The following is a 12330-nucleotide window of genomic DNA, read 5'->3' on the forward strand; positions in this document are numbered from 1 at the left end:
CTTTACATAAGCCTTTCTGAATCTTCTTGTTCTTTCCTCTGCGTCCAATACTACAGCAGCATCTTTCCTTATGTCACAAGGTATGCAGTTCTGTGTGTATGCATGTCTGTACCATAGCTCTTATTACAAAGGTGTGATTACATTGCACTATTCGTGAACCACTCACTCTCTTCTCCCACAGTTGTACTGTGCACAAATCCTCCCAGACAAACGTGCGTGCACACTAAGTTTGGCACTAGTCTAAACTGATGTGTGTATATATAGACATACAAATGAATGATCATGTGTTCCTTTACCTTTTTTTAAAGGTAAAGCTACTGTTTTTATTAGGTGTGATAGAAACCTATGCTTCCTGACGGATATCGGGAAGAAGCAGCATGACAGGGGGCAGATGAGCATGACAGGAAAGAATTCATGTAAGGACAGAATATTGTAGAATAAGAAGGATGGAGTGGTAAGAAAACAGATCGAGTTTTTGGTATTATGTTTTTTCTTTCAACAAAACTGAATACACTTAATTCCATCTTGGGAGACCTAGACCCATTAAGAAACCACTCAATCTTCACTCCGAGTTTACAGTGTCACTAGAATGACTTAATGGATTTGCATAAGGAGTAATATACTGTGCATAGACTGGAATTCCACAGGGAGGTTCTGCTAGCATCGTAAATTGTGAGAGCAAAGTTTCGAGTGCTTTGTTCTTGTCCCTGCTCTTAAAATGTAATTATAGCCTCTGTTTATGTGCATTTGGGATTACTTTGGTATATGCGGTTAGAGAATGTTCTGTTGTCATCCTTTTGTGCTCTTGCATCTCAAGTCTTTCAGCTGCTTGGTCTTGTTTTCCTCACTTGTTTCTTCCACACCACATGTCTAGGCCCCAGACGGTGATGATGTCAACAGTCATTTCAAGGTTCTGGGTTTTTTGTGTAATTGGCTTGCTCGTTCTGTTTATTTTCATTTGTTTGTAGAAGTTCCGTTGTTCAGGTAGAGTAAACAGGCATAATTGATTTATTAAAAACTGTAAATGGCTTTTCACTTAATGAATGTAATACTTTTTTATCAGATGAAGATGAGGACGGTGATCGGATTACTGTTAGAAGTGATGAAGAAATGAAAGCCATGCTATCCTATGTAGGTATATTGTAACAAGTGGCGAATGTTTTTCATGCTTTTCAATTTTCCTGTAATTTTATCCATTATTCTGCTTGTATTGAAGTGTTAAAAATAAACAAAAATAATCATAATGTATTCCTGTATTATGCGGAGGTGGTGGGTTTTTGTTTTTTTTGTTTTTTTGGGGGTTTTGTTTTATTTTTGTTTTTGTTTTTTGTTTTTTTTGTTTTGTTTTTTGTTTTTTGAAAATCACATGGAGTTGTGGGCATGCATGACATTTTTAAAAAGAGTTGTACACTTACTGATCATATGATGAACATTAGGAATAATGCATCTTAATGACTTTTGCATTAGGTATAGTGCAGACTAAATGGACTATCAATTTCTTGTATTTTTTATGCAGTACTTAAAGTAACGGCTCATTAAAAATGAACCCCTGGGCTCTAAAAAATTTTCCGAATCTACTTTCATCTGGAGACTATTTCACCCCTCCTAACAGAAGAGTTACATTGTAGCTGCAGGCTCAATATGCACAGAAGATTTAAAGATGTATTTCTGATGTATTTATATGTACAAAAAATCCTAAAAGCAAAACCAGTAACTTATTGAATCACAATTATTTTAACTCATTTTTAGCTACATTTATCTTTCTTGTTGTAAATTTAAGTGAAAATTTCCATTTAACACTTGCTTTGAAATGAAATGGATGAACAGGAAAATAACCAATAGTTTTATGGATCTTTTCTTTTAAGATGGATATTAAGTGCTAAAATCCACTTTTTGGCCAAAAAAGATTTTTTTTGTTTTCTGTTTTCTGTTTATTTCTTAACTTCGAGTGTTTCAAAATTAACTACTGTACAGCCATTGAAGTACCAGTCATCTGATTACAGATGCTTTTTGTGTGGGTTATAATGCGTTAGCTTAGTTTAGAATTTGTCATCAGAAATATACCGGGTGCTGTTTTGTTATCAAGGCTTATTTTAGGTGTCAACTATTTCTCCCAAAGCATAGAAATATAGAAAATTAGGGTTGGAAAAGATCTCAGGAGGTCATCTAGTCCAACCCCCTTCTCAAAGCAGGACCAACACCAACTAAATCATCCCAGCCAGGGCTTTGTCAAGCTGGGTCTTAAAAACCTCTCAGGAAGGAGATTCCATCACCTTCATAGGTAACCCATTCCAGTGCTTCACCACCCTCCTAGTGAAATAGTTTTTCCTAATATCCAAACTAGACCTCCCCCACTGCAACTTGAGACCATCCTCTTTGGAACCCCCCCTTCAGGTAGTTGAAGGCTACTGTCAAATCCTCCCTCACTCTTCTCTTCTGCAGACTAAATAAGCCCAATTCCCTCAGCCTCTCCTCATAAGTCATGTGCCTCAGCCCCCAAATAATTTTTGTTGCCCTCCGCTGGACTCTTTCAAATTTATCCACATCCCTTCTGTAGTGGGGGGCCCAAAACTGGATGCAATACTACAGATGTGGCCTCACCATTGCCCAATAGAGGGGATCGCCGCAAGTTTTCAAAGATAATGGCCAATGGCTCTGCAATCACATCAGCCAACTCCCTCAGCACTCTCGGATGCATTAGATCCAGCCCCATGGACTTGTGCATGTCCAGCTTTTCTAAATAGTCCTTAACCTGTTCTTTCACCACTGAGGGCTGCTCACCTCCTCCCCATACTGTGCTGCCCAGTGCAGCAGTCTGGGAGCTGATCTTGTCTGTGAAGACTGAGGCAAAAAAAGCATTGAGTACTTCAGCTTTTTCCACATCATCTGTCACTAAGTTGCCTCCCCCATTCAGTAAGGGTCCCACACTTTACCGGACCACCTTTTTGTTGCTAACATACCTGTAGAAACCCTTCTTGTTACCCTTCACATCCCTTGCTAGCTGCAACTCCAATTAGGAGATGTCTTTCAGTTTGCTACTGTAAAATTGTTAGTAGGTAAGTCTATTATCTTTGCTGAAGGTTTTAAAATAAACAAACATTTAGTGTGAGTTTGAATGAAAGACATTATAAGGTACCTATATGTAGTCATAGGCTGGATTTTGTGACTGGCTGTTTTGTAAGGCATTGTGTGTGTGTGCATGAATCCACATCTTTTCATATAAGTGTGTGTATGTGTGTGGATAGATGCGGACTCGTGTGTAGTAATAAAATGGCTAAAGGCCTGATCCATCATTTGCAGCAGGTGATAGGCAGAATGTTTAGATGTTTTTACTTGTTTTTGAACATATAGTAGCAAAAATTGAAAAAGGAAAAATTTTTAAAGAGCTGATTCTGTAGACCCTCCTTATCCAGAACTTCTGTGGATTGCAAAGACTGCAAAATTTACTTTGTAGGAGGAATCTGATTGGTTGATGAGAGTTCTAAGTATGTATGCCTGATATAATCACAGAGCTGGGACATGTTAGTGATTTGATACAAAGATCTAGTGCAAATATTTTATGTAGGTAATTACTTAGTACTTTTAAAAGTACAGTTACCGGATACACATGCTGCTGAGTTGAAAAACTGCATGTTTAGTCTCTGATCTCTAGTCACACACCTTACAATTTAATGAAGGACTAAATAAGCACATCTAGAAATGTTCAGCTAATCAAATGTCCTGATTATTTGAAACTTCCAGTGTGTCTCTTTGATAAAGTGAAAGAAATGATCATGTGTGCTCCCATAATAACACATTGTTTCATTGTTACTACTACTGCAGGAGGTTTGGGGGTTATTCTTTTCGTATAATGTGACAACATTTGTGGATACTTCAGTGTGTAATGGGGCTGACAAATTTACACTAATTGTGAGCTCAGCTGTAAAAAGTACGTAAAAGGTCATAAGATGCCAGAATAACATATAATAATGCTTATCTCAACTAACGTCTTCTCTTTTCCCCAAAAGGGCAGTTATTACTGACTTAGATACTATCTGAGAGACTGTCAAACAAAGACATTTTCCTTCTGAAAACTCTCTCCAGCTAAAAGGAGAGGGAACAAGGGATGTTATTAAAATGAATGAAACCCCTATTTAATACTTTACATTTCAAACATTTTAACTATTTTTCCTTTTTTTCTTTATCATTAATAAAAGCTTAAAAAGATGTTTAATGATGCATTCGCCATGGTACTAAGCAGGCTCAGGTCTCTGTATACCACACCCTGAACCTTGTTTAACACTGTTTAAGGTTGGACAGTGACTGAGTTGTATTAACATCTTTGGCCCATATGTTCCATCTAAATTAATACCTAAAGTAGGAATCTCTTAATTAGGGTTTATTGCTTTTTCACTGTGAACCCTAGAGTGGTAATCTTGCAGCCCTGCTTGGTTCCCTGCTCCTTCTATGACCAGATTCAAGGGTGAGAAATTATATCATCTGCCTTGTCTCTTGCCATTAGCAGATGGTGACATTCTCCTTTTGTGGGAAAGAGGCGCCTTCTGTTTCATAAATAGAGTGAAAACTAGAATGATTTCACTTTTTATCTTTCACAAAACTTCTCAGTATTGTGCTCATGGGTAAAATGACATGGAGTCCCTCTTCTTCATCTCTTATTTCCTTCCCCTCTTTTCTCTCTGCTACTGTCCTTTGAATGGCATAGCTGATCATTGAGGTGTGTGTGATGTCAGCTTAGTGAAGTGGTTTGGGGGAGGGCAGACAGAGAAACATAACTTTTATATATTTAGACAGAAATAAATGGAGGACTGGAATACAGCAAACATTTTTACACTTGGGTTTAATGGTGGAGAAGGTCATGTTTATTTTTTTCCTAGACCAAACGTGTATAACAAAGGTTGAGAATGTCAGCTCCTTAGGCTTAAACTAAAGTGGAAATATCCTAGTATTTGTTGACATCTGAATGTTTTCTGGCAATGTTTCAAAATCATCATGCCTTTTTATCAGGGGCATAAAGAAATTTTGTATTAAAACTGAAAATGTTTCCTTTTTATAACTGAAATCTTATCAATTATTTAAATTGCTGAGCAACCCCGGGCTCTTAATGGTGCACATTTATGTGCTGCATGTGACATGAAGGATATCTAGTGCATAAGAATTTTGTCACAGAAGTTATTATGTAGATAAGTGTGCAAGATACTAAGCTACAATGGGACCATTCTGTGTTTTTGAGCTTTTTGTTCACGCTGTGTATTTTTAAGGGACAGTGAGAAGAAAACCAAAATTGTAATAAATTGTCCTGTAAAAAAATGTAGTCATTTTGTTGCCACAGAGACTTGTACTGAAGGAGTTCTGCAGCCAAATGATGTTGAAAATGCTGCTGTGACAGCTGTTTTATGAATGTGTGTCAATCAACAACCTGTTTTCATAGTGTTTCTTTCAAGATACTTTTAGGACACCAATGGAACTAAAGCTTTTTCTCTGATGTGACTGCCTGATGAACACACTGTAAATTTTTAATTAAAATATGAAATGTTTTTTATTGTAAGAAAAATATTGCAAACCTACATATTCTGATCGTTGCTAATTAAATGAAGGACTGTGTTAAGCATTCTTTTGATATAGCCATTGTAATTTAAAATGGCCTTTTCCTCTATTGATTTGTAATATTCTCCAAGAAGCTTGAGGAAAGAATGTCTCTCTCCCTTTCAGTTTAGTTTTTCAACACTGATCAAACCCCTGATTTTTTTAATCTGTGTTTCTTGCTGAGTGCAAGCCAATGAGAATATAGCACAGCATTAGGAGTTGCATGTAGAGTGATGAATAGATAGCATAGACATTGTTCATCCTAATTTATCTAGAGATATTTCAATACAGTAGAAGTAAGAAACTTGTTACATGGGTAATGTTGTTGCCGTCATAAATATAAAGGGAAGAGTAAACCCCTTTGAAATCCCTCCTGGCCAGGGGAAAGCTCCTCTCACCTGTAAAGGGTTAAGAAGCTAAAGGTAACCTCGCTGGCACCTGACCAAAATAACCAGTGAGGAGACAAGATACTTTCAAAAGCTGGGAGGAGGAAGAGAAACAAAGGGTCTGTGTGTCTGTCTATATACTGGTTTCTGCTGGGGATAGACCAGGAATGGAGTCTTAGAGCTTTTAGTAAGTAATTTAGCTAGGTATGTGTTAGATTATGATTTCTTTAAATGGCTGAGAAAAGAATTGTGCTGAATAGAATAACTATATCTGTCTATGTATCTTTTTTGTAACTGAAGGTTTTGCCTAGAGGGGTTCTCTATGTTTTTGAATCTAATTACCCTGTAAGATCTCTACCATCCTGATTTTACAGGGGGGATTTCTTTATTTCTATTTACTTCTATTTTTATTAAAAGTCTTCTTGTAAGAAAACTGAATGCTTTTTCATTGTTCTCAGATCCAAGGGTTTGGGTCTGTGGTCACCTATGCAAATTGGTGAGGCTTTTTGTCCAACATTTCCCAGGAAAGGGGGGGTGCAAGTGTTGGGAGGATTGTTCATTGTTCTTAAGATCCAAGGGTCTGGGTCTGTAGTCACCTAGGCAAATTGGTGAGGCTTTTTACCAAACCTTGTCCAGGAAGGTGGGGTGCAAGGTTTTGGGAAGTATTTTGGGGGGAAAGACCCGTCCAAACAGCTCTTCCCCAGTAACCAGTATTAGTTTGGTGGTGGTAGCGGCCAATCCAAGGACAAAGGGTGGAATATTTTGTACCTTGGGGAAGTTTTGACCTAAGCTGGTAAAGATAAGCTTAGGAGGTTTCTCATGCAGGTCCCCACATCTGTACCCTAGAGTTCAGAGTGGGGGAGGAACCTTGACATGGTGGCATAGTGGTGGGATTAACCTGAAATCATTTTGAGATCCAGATGAGATTTTTTGAACTAGAAATACAAATTTTAAAAAGGAAATTTTTTTTTCCTTTGGAAAGGAAGTCCAGAAAGCAGCTGAAACTGAAAGCAGCTTGTTTTTTCTCTGCTTTGTGGCCAAGCAGGGACAAAAGGGGATTATCTTTGTGAATTAGAATCATAGAATAGAATATCAGGGTTGGAAGGGACCTCAGGAGATCATCTAGTCCAACCCCCTGCTCAAAGCAGGACCAATCCCCAATTTTTGCCCCAGATCCCTAAATGTCCCCCTCAAGGATTGAACTCACAACCCTGGGTTTAGCAGGCCAATGCTCAAACCACTGAGCTATCCCTCCCCCCAGGTTTTCTTTGCCTGGAGGCAGGGTACTTAACTCCTGCAGGGAAATTCACAGTCTTCCAACCCAGAGGTTTTTTTTTCTCCTAAAAGTAAATAGGGGGTGTGTGTTCTACCCATTTGCTTTTTCTTTGGGCTGGGTAAGCAGGTTTCCAAGTAGTTGGAGGTTTTTTGCTTTGATTTGGGCCCAGAGCAGAGACAAGGGAATTGTCTTTTTCTGTAGGCTGACAATCACTATCAGAGAATAGGTATTCTATTCCAGCACAGCAAAATTTTACAGCCAAGTTTTGTTTGTTTATTTCTAAACCTCGGGTGTAAAGTTAGTTAAAAACAGAGAGGTTAGAATGACAAAATCCGCGGCTCGACTACAGCTGGAATTAGCCAAATTTCAGGCTGAGGAAAAACAAAGGGAACATGAAAGACAGATAGAACTCATGCGGCTGGAGAAGGAGGTACAGGAGGCTGCCCACAAGAGGGAAATGGAGGCAAGGAAGCATGTGGAGGAGGAGAAGGAAAAAGAGAGGAAGCATGTGGAGGAGGTGGAGAAGATAAAGGCTCAGCAGAATATACCAACAAACCCTAGCAATCCTTCTCCAGGTACCACTTCCCATCCCAGAAAGTTCCCCACCTACAAGGCAGGTGATGATACTGAGGCCTTCTTAGAAAACTTCGAAAGGGCCTGCCTTGGGTACAGCATCTCTACTGACCAATACATGGTAGAGCTGAGGCCACAGCTCAGTGGACCCTTAGCTGAGGTGGCGGCTGAAATGCCTAGAGAACACATGAACGAGTATGAACTGTTTAAATCCAAGGCGAGAGTCAGAATGGGGATAACACCCGAGCATTCTCGTCGGAGGTTCAGAGCCCTAAGGTGGAAACCAGACGTGTCATTTACCCGACATGCCTACCACATTGTGAAACATTGGGATGCCTGGATATCAGGAGCAAGTGTTGAATCTCCAGTAAATTTGCCCTTCCTAATGCAAATGGAACAATTCTTAGAGGGTGTTCCTGAGGAAATAGAAAGATACATCCTAGATGGGAAGCCCAAAACTGTAATCGAGGCAGGAGAGATTGGAGCCAGATGGGTGGAGGTGGCAGAGAAGAAGAAAACTGGTCGCAGTTGGAGCGGAGACCAGAAGGGACAACCCCAGACCCCACCCTATTACTGGGGGCCGCCCAAAGCCCCACCTACCTCCCAAAGAACCCTCCAGACCCCTTATCGTCCCACCACCCCGTTCTCCAGCAACCCCCCTCGCCCCAGTGACCTGTCAGCTGGACGATGTTTTAAATGTAACGAGCTGGGGCATGTAAAGGCCAACTGCCCCAAGAACCCCAACAGATTACAGTTCATTGCACCGGAATCACACCAGAGGTCCACAGGCCCAGATACCCTTGGAGCGGAGGGAAACTGTGAGTGTGGGCGGGAAGAAGGTCACCGCGTGGAGGGACACCGGAGCACAAGTGTCAGCTATCCATGCTTCCTTAGTGGACCCCAATTTAATCAACCCAGAGATCCAAGTGACGATTCAACCCTTCAAGTCCAACTCTTTGGATTTGCCTACAGCCAGGTTGCCTGTCCAGTACAAGGGCTGGTCAGGAATGTGGACTTTTGCAGTCTATGATGATTATCCCATCCCCATGCTGTTGGGGGAAGACTTCACCAATCATGTGAAGCAGGCCAAGAGGGTGGGAACGGTCACCCGCAGCCAGGCTAGACAAGCCGTGAGGCCTAGCTCTGTTCCGGAAACTTCTATCAGGACCCGGTCAGAGGTGATGGACCCGGACCCCAGGCCAATGTCTGCAACAGCAGTAGTGGATCCAGTCCCAGAGACCCAGACGGAACCAGTCCCAGAACCGGAACCAGCCAAACAACCAACACCAGACCCAGTGTCAGCACTGAATCCAGTACTTGCAACCTCAACACCAGAGGGCCCCACCGACCCTGAACTGGCAGCAGCCGATAACCCGACACAAGAGGGCTCAGCCGGAGCCTGAATCCCAACATAGTGCACCAGCGGAGAGCGGTTCACAGTCAACAGAAACAGCTCCATCCCCTATATCGCTTCCAGAGGAACCAAGCCTAGGTCCACAATCCAATGAGGAACTGTCGTCTCCAGCATCAAGGGAACAGTTCCAGACCGAACAGGAAGCAGATGAAAGCCTCCAGAGAGCTTGGACGGCGGCACGGAGCAACCCACCGCCTCTCAGCTCTTCTAATCGATCCAGGTTTGTTGTAGAAAGAGGACTTTTATACAAGGAAACTCTTTCTGGGGGACACCAGGAAGACTGGTATCCTCAGAGACAGTTGGTAGTTCCAACTAAATACTGGGCCAAGCTCTTGAGCTTAGCCCACGATCACCCTAGTGGCCATGCTGGGGTGAACAGGACCAAAGACCGTTTGGGGGGGTCATTCCACTGGGAGGGAATGGGCAAGGATGTTTCTACCTATGTTCAGTCTTGTGAGGTGTGCCAAAGAGTGGGAAAACCTCAAGACCAGGTCAAAGCCCCTCTCCAGCCACTCCCCATCATTGAAGTTCCATTTCAGCGAGTAGCTGTGGATATTCTGGGTCCTTTTCCGAAAAAGACAGCCAGAGGAAAGCAGTACATACTGACTTTCATGGATTTTGCCACCCGATGGCCGGAAGCAGTAGCTCTAAGCAACACCAGGGCTAAAAGTGTGTGCCAGGCACTAGCAGACATTTTTGCCAGGGTAGGTTGGCCCTCCGACATCCTCACAGATGCAGGGACTAATTTCCTGGCAGGAACTATGGAAAACCTTTGGGAAGCTCATGGGGTAAATCACTTGGTTGCCACTCCTTACCACCATCAAACAAATGGCCTGGTGGAGAAGTTTAATGGAACTTTGGGGGCCATGATACGTAAATTCGTAAATGAGCACTCCAATGATTGGGACCTAGTGTTGCAGCAGTTGCTCTTTGCCTACAGAGCTGTACCACACCCCAGTTTAGGGTTTTCCCCATTTGAACTTGTATATGGCCGTGAGGTTAAGGGGCCATTGCAGTTGGTGAAGCAGCAATGGGAGGGATTTACACCTTCTCCAGGAACTAACATTCTGGACTTTGTAACCAACCTACAAAACACCCTCCGAACCTCTTTAGCCCTTGCTAAACAAAACTTACAGGATGCTCAAAAAGAGCAAAAAGCCTGGTATGGTAAACATGTCAGAGAGCCTTCCTTCAAAGTAGGGGACCAGGGCATGGTCTTTAAGGCGCTCCAGGCCCATAAAATGGAAGCATCGTGGGAAGGGCCATTCACGGTCCAGGAGCGCCTGGGAGCTGTTAATTATCTCATAGCATTCCCCACCTCCAACCGAAAGCCTAAGGTGTACCATATTAATTCTCTAAAGCCCTTTTATTCCAGAGAATTAAAGGTTTGTCAGTTTACAGCCCAGGGAGGAGACGAAGCTGAGTGGCCCGAAGGTGTCTACTACGAAGGGAAATGTGGTGGTGGTGTGGAAGAGGTGAACCTCTCCATGACCCTTGGGCGTATGCAGCGACAGCAGATCCAGGAGCTGTGCACTAGCTATGCGCCAACGTTCTCAGCCACCCCAGGACTGACTGAATGGGCATACCACTCTATTGACACAGGTAATGCTCACCCAATTAGGGTCCAACCTTACCGGGTTTCTCCTCAAGCTAAAACTGCTATAGAACGGGAGATCCAGGATATGTTACAGATGGGTGTAATCCGCCCCTCTGAAAGTGCATGGGCATCTCCAGTGGTTCTAGTTCCCAAACCAGACGGGGAAATACGTTTTTGCATGGACTACCGTAAGCTAAATGCTGTAACTCGCCCAGACAACTATCCAATGCCACGCACAGATGAACTATTAGAGAAACTGGGACGGGCCCAGTTCATCTCTACCTTGGACATAACGAAGGGGTACTGGCAGGTACCGCTAGATGAATCTGCCAAGGAAAGGTCAGCCTTCACCACACATCTCGGGCTGTATGAATTTAATGTACTCCCTTTCGGGCTGCGAAATGCACCCGCCACTTTCCAAAGACTTGTAGATGGTCTCCTGGCAGGATTAGGAGAATATGCAGTCGCCTATCTTGACGATGTGGCCATATTTTTGGATTCCTGGGCAGACCACCTGGAACAGCTACAAAAAGTCCTTGAGCGCATAAGGTAGGCAGGACTAACTGTTAAGGCTAAGAAGTGTCAAATAGGCCTAAACAGAGTGACTTACCTTGGACACCAGGTGGGTCAAGGAACTATCAGCCCCCTACAGGCCAAAGTGGATGCTATCCAAAAGTGGCCTGTCCCAAAGTCAAAGAAACTGGTTCAATCCTTCTTAGGCTTGGCCGGTTATTACAGACGATTTGTACCGCACTACAGCCAAATCGCCGCCCCACTGACAGACCTAACCAAAAAGAAACAGCCAAATGCCGTTCAGTGGACCGAAAAGTGTCAGAAGGCCTTTAACAAGCTTAAAGCGACACTCATGTCTGACCCTGTACTAAGGGCCCCAGACTTTGACAAACCGTTCCTAGTAACCACAGATGCGTCCGAGCGTGGTGTGGGAGCAGTTTTAATGCAGAAAGGACCTGATCAAGAATTCCACCCTGTAGTGTTTCTCAGCAAAAAACTGTCTGAGAGGGAAAGCAACTGGTCAGTCACTGAAAAAGAATGTTACGCCATTGTCTACGCTCTGGAAAAGCTTTCATATGTTTGGGGACGGCATTTCCACCTGCAAACCGACCATGCTGCACTGAAGTGGCTTCACACCGTCAAGGAAACTAACAAAAAACTTCTTCGGTGAAGTTTAGCTTTCCAAGATTTTGATTTCGACATCCAACACATCTCAGGAGCTTCTAACAAAGTGGCTGATGCACTCTCCCGTGAAAGTTTCCCAGAATCAACTGGTTAAAATTGTCCTTGAGATGTGGAAAATATTGTTAGTCTTTATGTACTTGGTAGTATATTTAGAGATGCATGTGTCTTATTAACTCTGTTTTTCCTAGAGCTCCAGGAAGAAATCCCAGCCAGTGTTTCACCCTAGCTGAGATTTGGGGGGCGTGTCATAAATATAAAGGGAAGGGTAAACCCCTTTGAAATCCCTCCTGGCCAGGGGAAAGCT

The 12330-nt window shown here is 42.7% G+C and overlaps 1 protein-coding gene across 2 annotated transcripts in view; it reads left to right on the forward strand.

The window, feature by feature from the left end:
- MAP2K5 (mitogen-activated protein kinase kinase 5) overlaps window positions 1-12330 on the forward strand; it is a 212626-nt gene that overhangs the window by 18771 nt on the left and 181525 nt on the right. For both annotated transcript variants that reach the window (XM_084641235.1, XM_084641236.1), the window contains exon 3: window positions 1064-1131. In XM_084641235.1, coding sequence (XP_084497361.1) covers window positions 1064-1131 — 68 coding nt within the window. The remainder of the gene's footprint in view (window positions 1-1063; window positions 1132-12330) is intronic.

The sequence above is a fragment of the Lepidochelys olivacea genome, assembly GCF_965140295.1.
Source record: "Lepidochelys olivacea isolate rLepOli2 genome assembly, chromosome: 10".
Lineage (NCBI taxonomy): Eukaryota > Metazoa > Chordata > Testudines > Cheloniidae > Lepidochelys > Lepidochelys olivacea.